Genomic DNA, 23,333 nt, shown 5'->3' on the forward strand with positions numbered 1-23,333 from the left:
CAGACCAAAAATTACCTCTGACATTCTTTCATAATATTTATTCACCTACCATAGAGACCACTAGTACAGAATGGGCTTCCCTTGCTGACTTTGAGGATGGGGTTCTTTTCTGACTATATTACTTTTTATGTAGTTCTGCCTGAATTTTGGTGGGTAAAAATATACAATGCAGATTTTTCTGGTTTTTTGTTTTCATTTAGGAATGGCTTACATTAAAAGGCAAAGGTTTAAAATAACTGAAGGTGTCACATCTTTTAATGTGAGGAAACAAGTATGGAAAATAGACAGGATCTATCTGGGGCCCAGTTCTATAATTATATTAAGGCTACTATTAAAAAAAGGAAGTACAATGAATACATTGATTGATGTTTCTCAACCTTGGCAACTTTGAAATGTGTAGACTTCAACTCCCAAAATTCCCAAGGCAGCATGCTACTTGGAAATTCTGGGAGTTGACTCAGCCTTCCATCCTTCCGAAGTGGGTAAAATGAGGGCCCAGATTGTTGGGGGCAATATGCTGACTCTGTAAACTGATTGCAGAGGGTTATGAAGCACTGTAAAGTGGTATATACTGTAAGTCTAAGTGCTATTGCTATTGAAGTCCACACATTTTAAAGTTGCCAAGGTTGAGAAACACTGGTATAGATGAATAGGATAAATACTATGCTCTAAAATTTATTTAGAAACCAGCTAGCCTGCCTAAAGCATGTACCAGTGCTAGCTCTCAACTATCAGCTAATTTGCAGGCCTGAAGAAAACTGGGCTCATCTCACTGTGAACAGTTATTGCCATTTTGGTTTTATAGTATATCAATTTTATTTACTGACAGACAAAACACAAAAAAGGGCAAAAGTTTATTTTGTATAAGATCTGTGCTTGGCACCTAGAAACAGAGTTCTCTGCATAAGGCAAATCTTTATTCACTTTCTTTCTTAATATATATTTTACATACACTTTTATCACCCTCTTTAATATTCATAATATTGTACTACCCTCCCTCCCACAAATGCTAGAAACATATTAAATACATTTATCTACAACACATCAAAACAACCTCTCTACTGCAGTTCCTGTATTCACGTTATTTGGCAATTTCATTTTCACACTTTAACTTAAAAGATCACTTTACTCTTTTTATTGAATATCATTTGCTTACTTACTTTCCAACAGATTAAGAAAAAATAATATTAGAAGAGAGAAATATTTGAGAAAGGCACTTATTTCTTGGCCAATTCAGCAGACAGAACAGGCCTTCTGTTCTAACTCTTTGCAATGAGGCTTCTGCCTGTCCACTCAACACAACCCGACTAGGAGAAATTCTTCCTTTATAACTACCTCCTGGGGAAGATAAATGTTTTGCACATGGCTTGCCAATTTTTTGCATTTTATATAAACCCCTGAATGTTCAGTTGAGCACAACTTCCCCTTATTCCTTTTCAAAATGAGATGTGGGCAGCAGTCATGCCTGTTTCCAGATAAGCCTGCTATAAAAACAATTTCCTGCCTGCATACATCAAGAAATTCTTTTAGGGTTAATGGGTGTTTCCTCTCCTTCTCTTCAGGCAAAATTTTGTAAAGAGAAAAAAAAATACTCTGTTCTCTGGCAAGAGCAAAATAGAAAAGGCAAAATTCTCTCAAGAAGAGACATTCCAGTCAGATAAAATGTTCACCAAGCTGAGTGAGAGATGGCTATGAACTTGAACTAATAAATGTAGATAACAAGAAGGCATTTTGGCAGTTGTCTATTTCCAATAGTGCAGTTATATAGGACAGCTTGAATCTTCAGGGATTGGTGCACACATCTGGGAAGCTTCAAAAAAAGGCAGAAACACTGGGCTTCTGTTGGGAACAGTTCACACCCAACTCAGAATTATTGCATATATTGTAAAGCACGGCCCCTATTTTTTGTAAACAGTTTTCTCTATTTTTAAAATGCACCCATTGAAAATGGAAGCTATTTAGTTTCACATGGCTTTTGATTCCAGTCTGCATGATTCAGTTCTTTAAAATATAGCTATAATTGGCTTAGGTTCCATTGAGCATTCAAATACAAGTCCAGTTTAAATTTGAAAAGCAACCGGGATGAAACCACCAGTAGATAAAATGAGATGTTTGTTCACAATTTGGCAAGGCGAAGGCTCTGAACACCATTTAAACCATGTGCATAGACATTTGTGAAGAAGATCCTGTGACAGCCCCATACTGCCTATTCTCACAAGGGCCGGCTGTAGGCTGGCTACTGTTGGGGGGGCTGATCACATGCATGCTGTGATCCATCCCTGTTGAAAGATATTGCCTCTCTCCAAAGGCCCCACTGGAAGGAGCAGAACAAAGTAAAGTGCTTTGTGTGGTGGCCAGTTTTTCAGGGCTTCCTGCCAATCTTGGAGAAGCTGAGAAATTGTATCCATACAAATTATAAGGGTTGTGAAGGGAAAAGGCATTGTAGGAACTCTGTTGCATGTGGCCACCGCTAAACATATGGGAAGAAGAAGAAGAAGAAGTGGAGGTGGGGTTGCCAGCTTGCATGACATACTGGAACTGAGATGTTGGGAATGATCCCAGTTGGCCACCATAAGCTTCCATTTTGCCATTAGTGGGCAGGGCAGAAGGAGCAGGCATTCCTGAGATCAGAGTTGGAGTCCGCTGAGGTATGAAGTTTTCCGATGGCTGAGCAGCAACAGAAGACCCGCTCTGGAGCCGGCTGTATCCACTCTCACTCAAGCCTGGGTAGCTCTGCAGGGCAGCCATGTTGCTTCTTGCACATGGTGGATACTCAGAGAGATTCAGGTTACAAAGCTGGCTCTCTCGGCAGCCAACGTTGAAAGTGTTGGGGGTTAAATGAAAGGCTGGAGGAGAACAGGATGGAGACAGGAGGTGGGAAGATGCCGAGGGTGAGGGGGTCCCTGTGCTGGAGGTTGTTGGGGAAGTGCCTGTGCTGCCCCCTAGGAAGACAATAGAAAAGAAAGCAACAACTTAAAATGGACTTCTATAATGTGAACAACACTTATTTCATTTTCTACCTTTTCCTCTTAATAAATTGCTCTCTTACTTATCCCAATGGAAAATATGAAAAATGTGATCTTTTGTCCTAATTTCAAATTCATACCAAAAGTCCTTAGGTAGCCAAAAACTGCCAACATACTGCAAAGCAAAGCTGTTAACCTGATAGATTCTTTGAATGACCCTTCACAAATGTTGCTATTTTGTTCTTTACACATCCCCTTCCCCTCAAAAATGTAGTCAAGAATGTCCTCCCATTTTCATTGATGGTACCCAAAAAAACAAACCCAGATTCTTCTCCTCCTGTGAAATCCTGCTTCCCATTGTGAGACTTAAGCTTCTGTTCAAAGTCAACTGCATTCCTAAATAGCAGAATCTTCTCAGAGTCTTAATTCTCAATGAACCATTTTGCTTTATGTCCCACTTGTTATTATAAATGCTTATAATGTAGATAATAGAAAATAATACCATCTCTATTTTCTAGTTTTGAGAATACCAGGCATGAATAGTCAATGTAACTTTAAGAACTTCGCTTAGATGTACAGATATTAACTTTTATCTGTTTTTCTTATTCAAGGGTATAAGAAACATGTGTCTTTCCTTCTGCCCAATATTCTGCTTTCTGTGTCCTGGGAATCCTTATAACTCTCGCACTGCATTTTAGAGATGTTTATTTTTAAGGAAAAACTTGCTTTGGTATCAATTTTTGTTTGCATAGACTACAATATCAATATAATGTGATAAAAGGAAGCAAAAGTCAGCAGCTAGTTCCTAACATTTCCAGAAAATAAGAATACAAGACAATGTTGATTGATTGATTTCACTTATGTCATCATCTTCTACAACCTGGACAATGTTTCTGTGCTGAAAGTTGATTCAATTATTTGAAGAGTCATCCAGCCCTGATAATTGGAGTCCTACCAGAAAACCATGTATGAAGTGCAAAAAACATTTATGAAATCACTGAGGACAGCAAGGAAAGCGGCATGCAACAGTACTATTTATCAAATTTAATAGGAGTGTGTAAGGCACTAGTGTTCAACACTGCAAGGCATTTCATTTCACTGAGGCATTTGGAAACAGGCTGCTACTTAATAATAGTAACAATTTATTACATTTGTATGTCATCTGACTCTCAATGATTCTGGGCCAGGGGAGGGCAATTAATTTTTCCAAGAGGTCACATGAGAAACTCGGACTGTTGTGGAAGGCTGAATCAATAGGCTGAACTTAATTCCGTTCAATATAAATTTTATTGGTTTATTGTTGTTGTTAGCTGCAAAGTTGTGTTGGACTGATCGCGACCCCATGGACAACGTTCCTGCAGGCCTTTCTGTCCTCTACCATCCCCCAGAGTCCATTTAAGCTCATGGCGACTGCTTTAGTGATTCCATCCAGCCACCTCATTGTCTGTCGTCCCCTTCTTCTTTTGCCCTCAATCGTTCCTAGCATTAGGCTCTTTTCCAGTGAGTTCTTCCTTTTCATTAGATTTATGTTTTATAAAAACTAGTAAATTATATGATTTTTGTTTACTGTAAAGGTGCATAGGCATGCCCACACACACACATGTTTGTTTGTTTGTGTGTATGTGTGTGTGTGTGTGTGTGTGTGTGTGTGTGTGTGTATCTATTTAGAGTTACAACCCCCGGTATGCCCAAATATGGGAGGAAGATTACTACTTCCATTCTCTGTCCTTCGGCTCATCACAAGAGACCATCCAGACAGAAACCCAATATTTTTACTGTTGCCTTTGTTACATTTGTGTATTTGTGCCTTTATTTATTTATCAGCACAAATACACACACACACACACACACACACACACACACACATATATATACACACACACACACACACACAAACACACACATACATACATATTATCAGTTGCCTTCCAAATAAAAGCAGTTGTATTGCATGCATGACATACACGTATTTACATTTGACTTCTAATTTCCAATTGGTCTCACGTGGGCTGGACAGGGACAATTAAAGGCATGGCCCAGGGCAGTAAAATATCCAGGTCTGTTTAGGCAGCTCACAATAATAGAAGAAATTACAATAAAATCAATAAAGCATAATAATAACCACAGGGTTCTTTAATCTGTTATATTTTCAACAATGATGAACATACCATGTTGACTTTGAAGTAATATTCATTTCACATCATTTTAGAGTATATAGTCATTTTATAATCCTTTGTCTCCACATTCCAATGCAAGTAATTCTTGATTTATGACCACAACCGAGCCCAGAATCTCCATTGCTGAGCAAGACAGTTATTGAGTTTTTGCCCCACTTTATGACATTGTCACAGTTGTGAATCACTGCAATTATTAATAACACAGTTGTTAAGTGAATCTGGCTTCCCCATTGGTTTTGCTTGTCAGAAGGTCGCAAAAGGGGATCACATGATCTCCAAGGACACTGCAACATCATAAATACATGGCAGTTGCCAAGTATCTGAATTTTGATCACGTGGCCAGGAGGATGCTGCCACGATCATAAGTGAGAAAAACAGTCATGTCACTTTTTTTCTGTGCCTTTGTAAATTCAGATGGTTACTAAACGAATGGTTGTAAGTCAAGGACTACCCGTATATCTTCTGAATGTTTGAGTCTAAATAGCAGCATCAAATGTGAATGTGTTAATCATGCTGCTTACTAGCATAGGCCTCTGCTTTTCTTACTAGAGTGTATCTGTACACAGTGCAGGATGCTGTATACAATAATCTGTATTCATCTGTATATCTTTTGGAGATTTGATCCATTCAGAATCCATCATTATCCCTCACTTTTAAACTTAGCCATGCAATTTCTTTTTTATTTTTATTTTCTTTCACAACTTTCTAAAGTTGTGTAGGAGATCAAACATGCCCACAACTCTTCCTTTAATAAATATTAAAGGGAATTCTACCTAAAACCATGTTTCTAAACATGATTCAGATATAATACACAAAAGTTAAAGCTGTTCCACCTACTTGTGATACAAAATGAATGTGTTTTTGACTACTTTCAGTCTTTCTTTTCACTGAATACAGTTTTCTTGCTTGAGGTTTCTTTTATGTTTTTCATGTAAAACTACTCACAACCCACCTTAGAACACCTGGATCTGTTTTTCCACTTCATATCCATGTGGTCATAGAGTTACTTTGTGGGGATGGCAAAATCTTTAGAATTAGCAAACTAGGAATTCACTTATCTATTTTTTATGCTTCAGGTTAAACATTGAAAAAAAGCTGCATACAGAACATAGCCGTACATATTAACAAATCCTTTGCTTGTAGAACCAATCTGAACATTTCCTATTTATATTGCGTGGGGGAAAGAATTGCATACAGTGTAGCAATCAAGAAAAATCTGTTGTGGGAAAATGCTAAAGTATAAAATTACTGGAACTCTAATTTATTTTTGTTAATAAATTCTCTTCATTAAACAAAATAAAACAAAGCCAAATATTTTTAATAATGAGAATCTGGATCAGATTCAATGTGATTTTTAAAAGTCAGTCTAAATTGTTTAATCAATTTTTGGCTCTCTCTAACCTAACTGAACCCCATAAAATCTAATTGCCATCTGTGAGAAATTAATTGTACATCTGTTTTGTCCCAATGTAAAACCAAGTTTGGGGGTGATGAAATCATTTTTGAATAGTTGTTTCTCTAATGCCCGGTATTCTGGAACTTCACTATAGTTTTTGGTTCCAGTTCTGAAAGAATGTGCATGAAAAATATTTATTAGTTTAAACCCACTTGTTTTGTCTTCTTGTAAAACATTTTTTCTAAGTTAAAGAGATACAGGTAGTCTTCAGTTTCCAATCATTTAGTAAATGTTCAAAGTTACAATAGCACTGAAGAAAGTGACTTATGACTGGTCTTCCTCACACTTATCACCATTGTAGTGTCCCCATGATCATGTGATCAAAATTCTGGCATTTGGCAATTAGTATTTATTTACAATGATTGCAGTGTGTTGGGGTCATATGATAGCCATTTGAGACCTTTCAAGTAGGCTTCTGGTAAGCAAAGTGTGGAAAGTTATCACCCAGCCCTCTCTCAGAAAAATGAAATATCCTAAGAAATATTGAAATGGCAGAATATTATATTTCCCTGGATGTGAAAAGGAAGAAACATGTTTTAAAGAGAGAATAGCTCCCTGCAGCTTCCTGCCCACACCCACTTTGTCAATGGGCCATTAAGAAGGCCAAGCCAGTTTCTTTACATAATAAAGAGTTCTCCCCTTCAGCTCCAGGGGGATGGGATTAAGGCATGATAATATTGGCCCTTTACCCAATATGGCATTTGAGAACTCAACCAAACCTGGATTCAAAACTCAGCCTAGAGAGTTGCCCCTGCACGGCCCCATGGGAGTCTGACAACCAATCAGAATACAAGCTCAAGATCAAAGGCCAGAGAGGGCATAAAACCAGGGACTCAGCATCTCAGCTGCCCTTCTCCTTTTCTCCACCAACACTGAAGCATGTGATCTCCTTTTCTGTTCAGGACTCAAGCCATGTGGTCCTGTTCATCATTAAAACCATCTTTCCAAGCAGCCTCCATGTCTCCAATGTCTTTTTCCCCACTTGGAGCCGAACCCAGAAGGACATTTCTTTCATCAATTGGCACCCCAGAGACTCCAAGCTAGTCTAACCAATGGATATGACCCAAGTAAGCCTCCCCATTGAGTCGTGGGTGGACATTATCTTGGCCTTAGCCATTTGGATCTAGGTTTTAAAGGGGTTTTGAGTTTGAGCTCAAAGGCTGCCTGGAAAGAAGGTGAGTACCTCTAAATTTTAATTCTCTAAAATTTAATATTAAAGCATGGAAAAGCATGGAAATGTGTGTACAAGAGCCAAGGTGGCGCAGTGGTTAAATGCAGCACTGCAGGCTACTGCTAGATCAGCAGGTCAGCGGTTCAAATCTCACCGGCTCAGGGTTGACTCAGCCTTCCATCCTTCCGAGGTGGGTAAAATGAGGACCCAGATTGTTGGGGGCAATATGCTGACTCTCTGTAAACCGCTTAGAGAGGCCTGAAAGGCCTATGAAGCGGTATATAAGTCTACTGCTATTGCTATTGCTATTACTGTTTATTGAATGTTTAGTGTATGCCTGCATGTGTGTGAATCCTTCTCCTGATCACAGCTGGATCTTGGTTCCTCTGTGTATTTTACCGAGAGAGCCTGGAAAGTATTAGGGTCAGGCGAGAGCACAGGACCTTCTGTTAGGAAAAGGAGAGTGAGTGTGAAAATGGATAAAAATGAATGAGAATTTGTTGTTGTTATTGTTTTGCTTTTGTCTGTGAAAGCAAAAAAAAAAAGCAAAGGCCATGGTGTATGGAAAAGAATAGAGGTGCCTGGTACTAATTGCAGAGGGGCAGAGGTCCTCACAGATTACCTTTTTGATCCGCAAAACCCAGGTGATTCCCTGAGAGGAGGGGCCGAATACTTTGTGGGGGAATCGAAGTCCTTCCCAGAATCTTTTTTTCCCCTGAAACTTACGGTGGGTAGGCCAAAGTGAGCCCTACTTGTCATGGGAAGCACTAGCTTGTGGGTGGCCAGAAGTGCCCTCAGAGATTTCCTTAGATGCCAAGATTTTGGCTGACATGAGTAGAGAGCAAGGAAATTGTGTGGCAAATAGGCTTTGCTGAAAGATGATACAGGAAAACTAATTTGGCTACATAAAGGTACTTAAAAAGGGGGGGAAATGTTGGGGTTTCTTTTTTTCTCTTGTCTGTTTGTCTCTTTCTCTGTCTTCTATGCAACCACGTGGTTTGTTTGTTTGTTAAGATTTATGCCTTCCCTAATTTAACAGATTTGTGCTGGGAATGACTAGGATGTGTAAACCTGAGAATTCTCTTTTTCCCCCCTCTTATTTTCACCTTGTCCTTGTGTAAATGTGTGTCTAAGTCTTTGTGCACCCTCAAGGTAATTGTAACTATAAAATGTCTCCAATCCAAAAAGACAAGAATTTGAAATTGTTCAAAGAAAGAAAAGAGTAAACTGGCAGAAATTGCCTTCACTCAGTTTGTCGGGTCCAGAAAACTGAGTGAAAGTGGTGGGAGTCTTTACTTTGTGTTTGTTTGGCAACAAAAACAGAGTAAAGAGAAGTATTCTTCCTTCCTTCCTTCCTTCCTTCCTTCCTTCCTTCCTTCCTTCCTTCCCTTTACTTTAAAGTAACAACCCAGAGAATGTTTTAAGTTCATTTACAAGAGAACTCATCCTTGCATGTATTCTGTGTTTAAATGATTTTACCTGTTCAGCTCTTTCCTGAAGCATGTGAATCCAGACCCCATTTCTCATCTCTGATATCCCCATGATGTTACCAGTTTATTTGTCTAGTAAATGATGGTTTTTTTTTCAAGCTATCTACCCCCCCCATGCCCCCTTACCTCTAATCCTCCAACAATGCCTTTTCTGTGGGGGAGGGGACCTTGTTCTCATGTCTTTCAGTCCTGAAAGATTGTACTCTTCAGATGAGTATAGATTTTCTTTTCCCTTTTGGGGGGAGGAGGAGAGTGTTGCCTTGTGTGTGCATGTATGAGATGAAGGAATTCCTACTAGAGGTTTGCCTTCGACCTGAGTAAAAAACCCTCTGCACATCTATCTGGTCAACCTACTCTATTAGTCCTAGAAACCTGGCCTCCAGAAGGCAGTTTTGATTTAGATTTTGTCAACAAATTTGCTGATTTTCTGGCCACCATCAGATGAACTGAAGAGGAGCTCTACCTGAGTTTCTTCTCCAATCTCCTTTGTTGCCCAGACATTCAGAAAGCATGTGGGCTAACTCCCAGACCTCTTCTAAAATTTGTCCCCTTGTCATTAAAAAAGGGGGGGGAAAGCTTCCCAAGGTGACCGAGGAGTCCACAGGGATACGTTAAAAAGTTGTTGCAGTAGTAATAGTTGTCTTTAAAAAGAAAAGTAAAGCTCAAGAGCCTCACCCAGATGCAAACGATGTGTTAATGAAAGCCTCCCTACATCTTGGTCTTTAAAACTATGCTAGTGCCTGCTGGGAGATCCAACCTAGAACCCTGGCCGAATGCAAACAATGTGTGAACAAACATCTCTAACAATCTAGTGCTTAAGGAGATAGAACGGGTGTAACTTCGAGCAAAAATAAGAAGTTTAGCAGGTAATAAAAAGGTAAAGCCTGTCTGAATGGGAAGACCTAGGTAATTGGACTTGATTAATTTCATGTAATGTCTGTTGAAATTCTTAGGTGTGCATCTATGCTAATAGCATGTAGAATTGAATGGCATTGAATTGATTGTGATATGTTTGACCAGCTAGCAAAATAAATAAGTTTCTCAGCTTGGGCTTGAAGCTGTGGGGAATGGGAGAGTAGTTAGGATTTAAACTTCTCTCTGAGTTTTCCCATGCTTGGAGAATGAGCCACATGTTCCCCAAGGAAAGTAAATTGAAAATTGAAAATTGAATATTTAAAGGGACAGAACCTCCCCCAGGCCTGAAAGTGTTGTTTCATGCATGTATGTCTGTGTGTGTAATCATTTCCAGACCTGGAGGGAAGTTGTGATCCTTTAATAATTGGCTTATGTACAGCTCCCTGAAATAATTGTAATAACTGCTTTGCATGAAGAAAGAATGAAATGGGATTTAGAGAAATGAGAAATTAATTTACACAAGCAGTCTGATTGCAGTGCAAATGTGAGTATGTTGATGGTAAAAGTTGGTGTGAATGTACTTTGATTCCCTTTCATATAAATAAACAGTAAGTTGCAAGGTTGTTTAATGGTATGTATGTGTATGTATGTGTGTTACCATTTCCAAATCTGAAGGGAGTGTGAGATCCTCTAATAATAGTACAAAATGGTGCTCATTGGTTTGTGAAAAAGCTTCCTGAAATACCTATAATGATTGGTTGGCGTGAGAAAGCTAAGATCTGATTGCAGTATGAATGTGAGTATGTGTCCCCGATTCCCCAGGGAGTGATAAGTGAAGGGATCCAGAGACCTGTGATTGCCTGCGTGAATCCCCCCCCCACTCTTTCTTCTGGGTCATTCTTTGGAGGGAAGCAGGAAAGGGTGTGTGTGAATGTCTGCTAATTTTTACCAGGAGTATGTGTGTGAGATACCCCCAGTGATACATGTGAATGCCTCTGTGTATCCCCCCCTTCTTTCCCTCCTTCCTTCTGGGTCATTAAAGGCCGCTGCGGGTTTTTCTGCTCACTTTTGTTTTCCTCTCTCTTTTGAGAAATTTGGAGTAAATGGGTGACCTGCACCTTTACCTTGCACTGTTATGATATTTTCATCTGTATATAAAAGTTATGCTGTTATAGTTCCTTGTCTGCTCTGAATACAATTTTGATTTTTTCCTTCTGGAAATTTTTGAGGTTTAAAATACTTAATTAAACCTATAAAAAGATATGATTTTCAGATACTTTGCAATGGAGGGAAGCCAGATTCACTCAAAGACCATATGATTCACTAAGCCAGGGATGTCAAACTCAAGGCCTGAGGCCAGATCTATTCCGCATGGTCCTTAGATGTGGTCCACGGGGCCGCCATGGAAACATTGAAGGACTGAGCAATGGTGCCTCTGCCAGCAAAAACAGAGCTTCAGAACTCCATTTTCAGCTGCAATGGCCCTCTGCAGCAGTCTGTCAATGAAAACGGAGCTTGTGAGGACCACCTTCCTGGGCTCCATTTTCACTGGCAGACTACTGTAGGAGGCCCTCACAGCCACAAATGGTGCTCAGGACTGTGGGGTCCCAGTGCCCTGGGAGCTTGAGGGTCAAGCTGGATGCTTGCCCTCTGCTACCTAAGGCTCTGGACAGCCTGCACCACCATCTGGGGTCTTCCATGTGGCCTAAGAGGAACAGGGAGGCTCCTCTGAAGGACAAGGATTTGGCGCTCTCCCTGGTCTTGCCTTCCTCCGCTGGGGACAGTGGATTCCCTCAGCCCTGCCTGGGCCACCACAGGCACCCCCAACACAAGTGATGTTGAGCTGGCCACACCCACACTAGCCATGCCCACCCGGCCCCCTGAGGCCAAACGCACCCCTGATGTGGCCTTCAATGAAATCGACTTTGACATCCCTGCACTAAGCAAATGCAGTAGTTGTTCACTTAACAACCATGGCTAAAAAAGGTTGTAAAATTGGTTGCAACTCACTTAGCCAACAACTTGCTTAGCAACAAAAATTCTGGCCTCAATTATGGACATAAGTCAAGGACTACGATAATAGCTTTCAACTAGAAAGAGAAGAAAGAAAACATGACTCTGAGTGCCAATCAGTTCTGTTGAGGAGTAATCCACAAAGATCAGTGACAATAATGCCTTGGGACACTGCATTACTTCTTTGGGAAATCTTATTGTTCATGAAAGTTTCAGGGGCGGAAAGGTAATTACAATTTTTGTAGTCTTTTAATATTAATTACTTAGAAATAAGATTCTGATTACATTCAGATATAAAATGCTTCTTGCTTTGCGAATTTCCAACAATGAGATTATATTGCCCAAGTTCCATTAATTGTCATTAAAGTCTTTTGACAGTCACTATTTTTTTTCCAAAAATAAAAATATATTTTAAGAAACAAAATGAATCTTTTTCTTATAGATCCATCATCTACCTTTCCTCCCAAAATGCAGTCTCTGGGAAATATCTGGGAAGCTGTAGTCTCTAATGCATAAGTGCAAATATAAAGCCATATTGGTCAATTATTTGGAAAAATTAATTCTATGCTCTTAAAAATTTTCACATACTCTATAGTATTCTAGAGTTCCATAGAAGACATATGTTCCTCATTTAAATCACACTCCTGTATAAGACTTGACATGTTTTGCATCAAGAAAGTAACTTTTAGTGGTAATTTTAATTGAAAAAAATAGCACGGGGAAAAAGAATTACTCCCTCTCTGAGGTAGCATTTCTGAATCAATGTGGTGCCAATGAAATAAACAAATGGGATGTTAGCCATGAAATATTTATATCCTATCTAGTTTGGCCTTAACAATCTATGAAGTATTAAGGATCCTGCTGGAAGCTATATATATTCATTGGATAATAATCCAAAATATTTCCAAGACGATAAGCAAACAAATATTAACTAACATGTAATGTAATTTCCGTCTGCATTTATCAAAGTGTTACTTCCCAGCAATTTCAAAAGCGAAGGTGAGACCTTTTTCTACAGTGGTCAGTTTTGTGATTTTGGGAGACTACTAACTGCAATTTTGTGTCAGACTTCCTCTCTATCTCTTTCAGAAGGAATTGAAGATACTTTCATTCCAAAGAGGTTGCAAAAAGATGCAATATAATGTGAAATAAAACTTTATTGCTGCCATTTTTGATGTATTAACAGCTTTTAAATGGCCTGCTGTTCTTTTATGAGGTTACTGTATAGTTATCATACTATATTCTCTTGTATTCATTTAGACATTACGGTATATTCCATCTGTTACTTTATTATACGCCAACCTCATTTATAGAACAGAAGCATATTTGTGTATGAGGGCACAGGTAGTTTGTATAATTTTAAACCAGGAATTTGTTTAAGAATTCTATCATGTGAGATGAACATCCATGAATACTATTTGGATTCTCAAATGGCAAGGCTTCTAACATCAGAGCCCCTTGACAAAACTGAAGGTGCTGAAAGTAAAAAAAAAAAAAGCTGTTCCTAAATTCCCAAGAAAAGGTTGGTCTACTGGAAATATTGACCAAATGATAATCAGGTCTGTGGAGAGCAAATACTCTAGAAGACAGAAAACAACCTACCTGGTACCTGTGACAGAGGAAAGGGTTGAAAATAACAGTGAAATTTAAGAGAGGACAAAGGCAAGTTCTTTACGTAGTAGTAGAAACTAGATGTACAAGTATAGATCAGGGGGAACCTTAGTTTAACAACAGTACATACTAGTTGTTGATAATAAATTGAAAATGGATTGATAGTGTGATATAGCTGCAAAAAAAGACTTGAGCAATCTTAGGCTACAAGAACAAACATATCATTTCCAAATATCAGGCAGAAGTTTCTCTTCCTTCTGCATTGTTAGGAGCCACTTACAAAGACAGTATTGTCCAGCTTTGAGTGCCAGACTTTAACAAAGGTCCAGAGAAGTTAGACCAGGTTCAAAGGAGAGATGGGAAGAGGATCAAAAGACTGGAACCTGAAGGTATTTGGGTAGATAGAAGATAGAGGGAAAGAAAAATGAAAGAGTTTCACATAAAAGATGGCCAAGTCTGTCACAGTTTAATGCAAGGCATGGTAGCAATACTGCCGAATTACAGGAAGAAGGATTCCAGTTGAATATTTAATAAATACTTCCTAACAATAGGAAAAGGCTGATGTGGGGACTGTCTTTCTCAGGATTCATGCAAAAGCTACCCAGCCATCTCTTGGGGATATTTTAACAGATTCTTATATTGAGCAGAAGATGGACCTGGAAAACCTAAAAAACATGAAAGTTTTACTGTTATATGGGGAACAAGAAAGGAAATAATTGTGATAAGGTTTTTTTCCCAATTTTTAAGTCCCATTTGCATTTAAGTACAAAATGTGTACTTACGGTTAGAAGCACACTTATCATTCAAAAGATTGGTTAGTATTCAGAGCCTATATAAAATGCTGCTAAATTCAGTACTCAGCTGGTAATGTAGAAAGGACTGGGAATAAGAGATCATCCAATTTCAATGAAGGGCATTGTCACAAAGGGCTTTTCCTTTTCCCTCAATGTAGAGATTAGAAGTGGAAATATTGTTTAGCAGCTCAGGATCATGCAAGCATTTGGCTCTGCAACAGGCACTTTGGGCAGCAAGAAGTTGCTCTTTTAAGGGTTAGCAACTCTCTGCTTTTGGATCTACTGAATTGTGTAAGGTTTTGTAGGGGAAAAAGCAAGACATTTGGAGAATCTTTAGATTTCCTCTTTTGCAATTACTCAGCCTTCAATATACCGTAATTGCATGCAAAGTAAAGGGTAAGTGAATAAAGTCAAGATTTTAGCGAGCGAGTTCTGAACTGGAAACCACATTTTGTGCATGCCACCTTTGCTTGAACAGCCAAAAGAACAGTTGCTAGTAGCCTACAGGGAACTAACTAGTCACATGGTGTTGGCTTCCTTCCTGGCTTTTCAGCTGCCAAATTACATTTAAAGCAGCTAAAAATACATTAAATATTTTCCTTTCCTTATATTACTTGACTATATCAGCAGTTGCTGTAGCTGCTAGGAGCATGTTATTTGATAACCAAGAGGAGGACAGAAGGTTATCAGTGCAGATATTAATGCAAGGCACATCTAATCAAGTGAGTAAATGCCACAAATTTCAGGTCCAAGGATACTCCCAACGAAATTAGGAGTTTAAATCTGTTTCACACTCTGATTTATACTCCAGAATGCATTGGGATCTCTTATACAATCTTATTGCAAGGAGAAAACAAGCTATCTACGATGCAAAAGATATATTCCCTTGTTGATTCTTGCTTTAAAATAGCTCTTGGAAAGTTGAAAGTTACCGTACCTTTTTTTAAAAAAAATCTGTGCCATTATTTAGATCTAAATTTCTTCCCTTGCTATTAATTTTAAGAAACTTTAATTTAAAAAAAACAATGTATGCTATAGAAAGCACTTGAACAACAATAGTAACCTCTTTATACTATTAAACCTCTTTATTATGACCTACTCTTTCAGAAAACCCATTATCAAAAATTATCTTAAAAGAAAAGAACAACACATCTAAGTCAAAGTGTGTGCCATTGCATGGCTCCATAACGATATTTGGCAATTTGGATTATGAGTCAATGTCCCTTAAAAATTCATGTACAAAAAGTACGTATGACCCTCCATTTTGGAAATAATTGTAAAGAGCAGAGCACGTCTCAGAATAGCATATAAAAAACCCATATGTAGATATGGGCAAGAGTTTTTTGTGTCCTTAGAGTCACAAGAACAATATTTCTGAGAATAAGGAGTCTCATGAAATCTTCCCACCGATAATGCAAAAGGAAGAGCTTTAAAACAAATTCTAGGAAAGGCCCATGTACTCAGGGTTAGAGTGTGTGAATAGCCTGCGAGGAACAGGTTATATATGACAATAAATACCAAGAACAGTAGCGGTGAGATCATTTTCATGATCAGAGTTCTTAGTTCATTACTTTATCATTGATTGGCCTATACATTCAAGAGAAAAGCTGAATTATGAGACTATATAATTCCTCCATAAATCAACTACATAATTCCTCCATATCAACAAGCTTGATAGCTGTCTATCAATAACAGAAGCAAAAGTCCTCTAGGATCAAACACGATTCTGAGAAAGGAACACCCATCACACAAGCATAAGGATCACAATACATGGCTTGGAAATAACACACCCAAGTATTTCAAGGAATGCTGTAATGGAGTTGGGTAGTACTATTATAGGAATAATTTGTTCTAATATGCCAAATCAGGGAGGGATTTGGAGATTTTATTGCTTTGATTGCCATATCTTTTCTAACCAATATTTTCCCTGCTACATATGCAGAGAACATTATTTATTACAGTTTGTTTAGGTGGGGATATTTTTTTATAATCAAGCAGGATATAAAGGAGATTCTAGTCTTACAGGGCATGTAACAGCAGAAGGGCATCACTAGGAACAGGCAAAAGCACCCTTGGGTTGGGTGTTAAATTCCTGAAGTAGCTCCATATAATTGAAAGAGGGTGTCCAATTGCACAGCTCACACATGTGTCGTAATTGAGCAATGAGGGACTGACCTTTTCATACATTTGAATAAACTTTGGATTGAAAAAATAGTCTTTGAATTACAGGTGGACAGATCTAGAAAACCCAACTTCGACTCTACCAATTTTAACTAAATCCTGATCTTTCCCCCTGTGGCTCAGTTCAATCTCATTCAGAATAGAGGCACAGACGGCATAGACATGGGAGAGATGCTTGTTGTTTCTGGCACTTTTAACCTTGCTAATCAAAATATGGTCGTTCTGGATACAGCAAGGTGCCAGTTCAGTTGTAAGATACTGCCTTTCAGTCTGCCCTGTGTCAGATCATGCCACAAATGTTTTGTAATGGGGTGGGTGGGTGGACAAAGTTGAGACAAGGTAAACTTTCTGAATTAATTAAAACTAAAAGAGGAGCACTCTAAAAGATGTACATTGTAAATTGAAGATCTGAACTGCAGTCAAAATTGTATGTCTATAGGATGCAAATGCAATATGGTTATTTTTCTGACTCCCACTTTAGATTCTCTTTAGCCATTACACTGCCCTTAAATTGCCACCTCTGCATTTACATTGCTATTAAATAAAAAAAATTCAAATTCTGCACATGTGCAACAATACCCTGTATGTTTCTGAGAATGTATTTGTGTTGTTTACAATATAAAATAAATATATTATTATTAATAATAATATTAATAAGGTGGCGCAGTGGTTAAATGCAGCACTGCAGGCTACTGCTAGATCAGCAGTTCAGCGGTTCAAATCTCACCGGCTCAGGGTTGACTCAGCCTTCCATCCTTCCGAGGTGGGTAAAATGAGGACCCAGATTGTTGGGGGCAATATGCTGACTCTCTGTAAACCGCTTAGAGAGGGCTGAAAGCCCTATGAAGCGGTATATAAGTCTACTGCTACTGCTATTGCTATTGCTATTATTATTAAAAATATACAGATGGAATTCAATAACTTTAATAAAATGAACAATAAAGGAAAAGATAAATGACAGGTGAACTAAACTGACCAACATAATATGACCACTAATATATCTACCGTGTTTCCCCGAAAATACAACATGTCCTCATAATACAGCCATGCCACATTTTTCTGGTGGGCAAAAATATAACCACCACCCCTGCATATAAGCCCCCTGGACAAGCCCGCTGCCTCTGGCCAGGCAGAGCGCCGCTCACCAACCTAGCAGTATCCCGAAGGTGCCAAGCCGCGGGAACCTGGGGGGAGACAAAGGTGATCGCGTTGCTTGGCGTCTTCAGGATACTGCTAGGTTGGTGAGCAATGCTGTGCCCACCTGAAGAGGTGGGGTTAGTGGGCGGCTGCTCTCTTGCAAGCGGGCTTCCAAAGAGCCGGGCACAGCTTCACGGGCGAATGCCTGTGTTGCGCTGTCGCAGCAGCGCAACACAACAGCCATGAAACAACCACGCTCACCAGCAGCCACCCGGAAAACTCCCTTTGCAGCTGGGCACAGTGCCATTCACTGACCTAGGGGTATCGCCAAGCCGCGTGACCGCCTGTTCTCCACCGCTCGGCTCCCGCGGCTTGGCACCTTCCAAATGCCAGTGAATGGCACTCTGCATGGTTGGAGAGGGGGGTTGCGCAAGCGGCTGTTCCACTCTCGCTCACCCACCTCCCAGCCTCACGATGCATGGCCCAGCTCTCATTACGGATCCAGGGCAGCTCTGCCGCTGCTGCCGCCACCATCCTAAGCTGGCTTTTTCCATGGCTTCCAACCTGAGTCTTTCGGCAGTGGCTGCTCTGGGTGCACCCTCTGGTTGTACACTCTTCAGGCAGCTGGCCCACAACCATGCGCCCAGAGTTGCCACTGCCGAAAGACTCGGGTTGGAAGCCACGGAAAAAGCCAGGCTGGGATGGCAGCGGCGGAGGTGCCCTGGCTCCATAATGAGAGCTGGACCATGCATTGTGAGGCTTGCACAACCCCCCTCTCCAGCCATTCACTGGCATTTGGAAGGCATCAAGCCACGGGAGCTGGGCGGTGGAGAACAGGCGGTCACGCAGCTTGGCTGCTGGTGAGTGTGGTTGCTTCATGGCTGTTGTGTTGCGCTGCTGCGACAGCGCAACACAGGCATTCGCCCGTGAGGTTGTGCCCGGCTCTTTGGAAGCCCGCTTGCAAGAGAGCAGCTGCCCACTAACCCCACCTCTTCAGATGGGTACAGATACCCCTAGGTCAGTGAATGGCACTGTGCCCGGCTGCAAAGGGAGTTTGCCGCGTGGCTGCTGGTGAGCGTGATTGCTTCATGGCTGTTGTGTTGCGCTGCTGCGACAGCGCAACACAGGCATTCGCCCGTGAGGTTGTGCCCGGCTCTTTGGGAGCCCACTCGCTAGAGAGCAGCCACCCGGCAACCCCAAAACAATAAACCCTCCCCCCATAATAAAGCCCAAGCCATATTTTGTAGGTAAAAAGAAAATAAGACCCTGTCGTCTTTTCGGGGAAACACGGTAATAGAACCGAAGTGTTCCATAGTCAGTTCCATAGATGATATTTTGCAATCATACTGGTACCACTTGGAAGTGTTCTTAACATTCAAAGGCAAAAAGATGTTTTGCAGCACTGAAGTACAAATGTAGCTGCTGACTGCATTGCTTAGCTTAACTATGCCTTTTCCTGCATGGCTCCACAGCTTACCACCCTAGAAAAAGGCCCATTTGATCCAAAATATTTTTGGGTATTTGAATCCACAGCACTGCACAATCCTATATATTCTGAGAAAATAAAGTGTGTCTTTCCCACTTCCTTATCTGAACTACAGTAGGCTGGAAGATTTTGTGGAGATTTTGTGGAGGAAAGCAGAACATACTATTCTGCCAGGTGGGATCATATTCCTACAGGCACTAGATTGCTTTTGGGTCTAATACATCCTCTCAGAACCTAAATAGTTTATCTATGCTACAGATTTCAATTATTTTAATATCATTTTAATTTCCTGGTGACTTTTTTTTAAGCCTAGAATTTTCTGCAGCAGTGTCTCAAATTGCTTCTCACTTGCTTTATCTGCTTTTGTACTTTTAATTATTTAATTAAAAGTCAGTATATATAATGTTTTAAATAAGCAAAAAAAGGTCTGGGAAGTTTGTTTTGCAGAAAATTCTTAACACCTGCAATGGAGTATAATTTCTGGATACTCAGCAATAAATCATAATAATCTTTAATTGCTGAAATATTCTTAAAAGCAACTCAAGAGAAGACAGGGATCCCTTAACCAGGGTTAGGATTTTCCAGTGACCATTTAGAATCTCGCCCCTGAATATTATACTATTTAAGAATGTAAATCCTCAAGGTATATTGTGACAAACAGACTGGAAATATTGCCAGTTTTCCCAGGAAATATATCAGCAAAAGTTTATTTCAGAAGTGGCCTTTGCTAAAGTCAGGGATCATCTAACAGTGCTCCATGTTCCTTGGCAGTGACAAGAAGTAGCCAGGCCCAGCAGGGAGGCAAGGTAGAAACCGTAAACATACAAACAAGCAACATCATCAGAGAATTATAGATGGCATGGGATGGGAGGTAGCAATAGCTCAACTACTTGGAAGAACATCCATTGATCAGCTGAAAAAAACATTATGCACTCAATCTGGTGGTTCATTAGACAGGCTTTTAAAAAGGCATGAATCTCTTCATGAACCAGGTCATATAGGTTCATACCAGTGGTGAAATTCAATTTTTTTAACTACCGGTTCTGTGGGTGTGGGTTGGTGGGCGTGGCAGGGAAGGATACTGCACAATCCCCATTCCCTCCCCACTCCTGGGGCCAGCCAGAGATGATATTTACCAGTTCTCCGAACTACTCAAAATTTCCACTCCCGGTTCTCCAGAACCTGTCAGAACCTGCTGAATTTCACCCCTGGTTCATACTTTTATCATTGTTGAATCCAACCAACTCTCAAATTTTAGGCAGAGGAAGGCTTTCCTAGTTAATCCAGGTACAAAAAGTTGTGCCTAACTTGGGGTTTAGCTTGGAAACATCTGAACAGAAAGTATGTGAAGCAACAGAACTCCCCTCTACCACAGGGAAGGTAGCCCAGATAAGAATAGCCCCTTTGAATGGCTATAGAAACTCTATGTTACAAATTTTTCCCTATTTCTGAAACTAGTAGCTGGGCTATTCTGTTTTATATCTTTGCCTGACTGTCAAGAGACTTAGGAGTTTCATGAATTCAGCTGGATGCCAGATGTCTCTTATGACACTCTGAGGCTATTCCATTGCCACCCGTCTGCTGCCTCTTATAAAAGCGGCTCACCTTGCTGTTTTTGCATGGTGGTGAAATCTTCAAAGGTGAGCGTGCGCACAGGGGGCCTCCAAAATGCATATGTTTCCATAATGGCCTCCAGACCAGTTCTGCAAAATGGGGGAAAAAAGAAGAGAAGAGGGAAGGAAGGTTAAAAACATCAATGAAGATGTATTTCTCCTTTAGCAAGTAAGAAAAAGCATGATTTTTTTCTACCAACTCGACAACCATTAATTTTATCGTCCTACATTTCTAGTAACACACTATCCATCTTCCAAATTTCTTCTGGAAAATGAGAGAGAATTGGGCCCAATTCATAAGTGAAATGGCCCCAGAAGGTTAAGTCTGAACTAGATGTCCACCTGAAGTAAGACAAAGAATTCAATGCAGTTTATGGGGGGAATGAGGGAGGTGATGATGTCCACAGAGCAAAATCAAGGGCAGTGATGAACTGGGAATGGCTTCTTCAGGATGGCTTCTTCCTGCTAAATAACAGTTGGGAGAAAGAAGTATTAAGAAAAGAGAGAGAAATTCACCTTCTGCTATTACTCAGTCATTTGTTGTTTGTTTTCTTTCCTCTCTTCTGTTTTCTTTCTTTTGGTTCATTAACTTTGAGAACATGCTCATCTTCCATTTCTGGAGTTCAAGGTCCCTAAAGGCCTTTGCTGATGAAAATACTGGGGGAGGGGGGCAGAGTTGGGTTGCAAATCCCAGCGCTACCCGTTTGCTCGTGCACATGTGCATGTGCAGAAGCTTCCGGGCAGGTTGACGGAGCCTCCCCTGCCACCACTACTGTTTCACCCCATCTGGGCCGAACCAGGAGCAACCCACCTATGGGTGAGGGTTGCAGCTTAGAAGCAGGAGATAACATTCCAAAGTCACCCTGGAAGCAAGGATATAGTTGATAAACGTAGGATTTTAATAGTTAATTTAGGAATGGAGAAATTGCCAGGGTGTATTAGCTGCTAAATGTCTGCAATTGGGAATAGGAATACAGAAAGTTTCATCACAGATATTCTCTCAGTAAAATGACCACCCAGAACTCAATGAGAAGAAGGTAATACAAAAAATGTTTAGATTGCTAAAGATAACAGAAGCCATTATATCCAAAGTTCACACAGTGGAAAGCAAGAAGTACTACAAATATGGTGATGCAACAAGACTTTAATTCATTTCTTTTCAAATATGATTTATGTGAAATCAGCATAATAATAGTCATATGATAATATACACTTTGCCAACATTTCTCCTTTTTTCAGATTGGGGAATTACAGGAGACAGGTATTCATCCATCTCATCAGAGCCTACTGGTGTATATTGTTTAACTTTGCATACGGTGTTTCCACTTTTTGTCTGAAAAATGCAGCAAAATTTAAATGTAACCCAGATGATTCAGATGTTCATAAAACCCTACTATATCATGTCACTACTAAAGCTACAGAAGATGTTCAGAGTCTCCATGGAAATTATTGAATATAACCAAGGACAAACCTCTTTTATATAACTTGGCTCAGATATACTATTAATCTGTTGATTAAGATACAACACACACTCCAATTCTGGTGCCTATTCTATGGAAAACTCTATTGTTCATGCTTTTATTAATGATAGCCTGAAAGGAAGAAAAAAAGAAAAAAATATGCACAATTCTAGTTTGGTCTCTGTTGTTTGATTTTCACGAAGGAGGGGAAAGACCACTACATTGTAATAACAGGTACTATAAAAGGATCCCTTGGTACAAAAATGGTGAATGATATTTGATATATTTCTTTGTTTCAGTAATGCCTTCCATATGGTCCTCCTTGGTTGTTGCTTACAACCATCATTGTTCTCTGAAACCTCCTTCTAAGCTCCCAACTGACACTTTCAGACAGAGCTGATCAGAAATAAATGCCATATCTCCAATGCATTCAATGGGACTTTCCCCAAAACACCTGTATAAAGACTGGACCCTTAAAAGTCTTTTTCAGAATAAAATGTCCCATAAAGCAGCACATTTACATAGACACATGTGCCTTTCATGTTCTGGACTGCATGTATGTGAAGTTATAATTATAACGTGTCAGCCCTTCCCAGATAAAAATGAGCTTCCAATGAAGGAAAGCTTCTCAAATGAGATTGAAATGAGTTCTAAGAAATAATTGGCAATAAAGGTTTTTCTGCAAAATGAAGAATTTGTTTGAGTATATGAAGCTAAAACTAAGTCTTTGTGAGCAAGTTTTAGAAAGCAAGGCCACAAGGAAACCCAGGTGGTTTTTTTTTTTAAATTGTTATCTCATTTATTTTTGCCTTTTTATATTCCACATAAATCCATGTCTATTGTTTCAACAATGGCTCTTTGCAATAAAACAAAAAACTGGGGATTGTTGCTTAGTAAGAATGCTATTCTAATACTGTAATGAT

General features: G+C 39.8%; 1 protein-coding gene across 1 annotated transcript in view; it reads right to left on the reverse strand.

The window, feature by feature from the left end:
* Positions 1–2,151: 2,151 nt before the first annotated feature.
* TBX15 (T-box transcription factor 15) overlaps positions 2,152–23,333 on the reverse strand; it is an 85,763-nt gene continuing 64,581 nt past the window's right edge. Inside the window, exons 7-8 of the mRNA XM_032214359.1 lie at positions 20,943–21,040; positions 2,152–2,942 (exon numbers count right to left, since the gene is read on the reverse strand). Of these exons, the coding sequence (XP_032070250.1) occupies positions 2,152–2,942; positions 20,943–21,040 (889 nt within the window). The remainder of the gene's footprint in view (positions 2,943–20,942; positions 21,041–23,333) is intronic.

The sequence above is a fragment of the Thamnophis elegans genome, chromosome 3 (assembly GCF_009769535.1).
Source record: "Thamnophis elegans isolate rThaEle1 chromosome 3, rThaEle1.pri, whole genome shotgun sequence".
Classification (NCBI taxonomy): domain Eukaryota; kingdom Metazoa; phylum Chordata; class Lepidosauria; order Squamata; family Colubridae; genus Thamnophis; species Thamnophis elegans.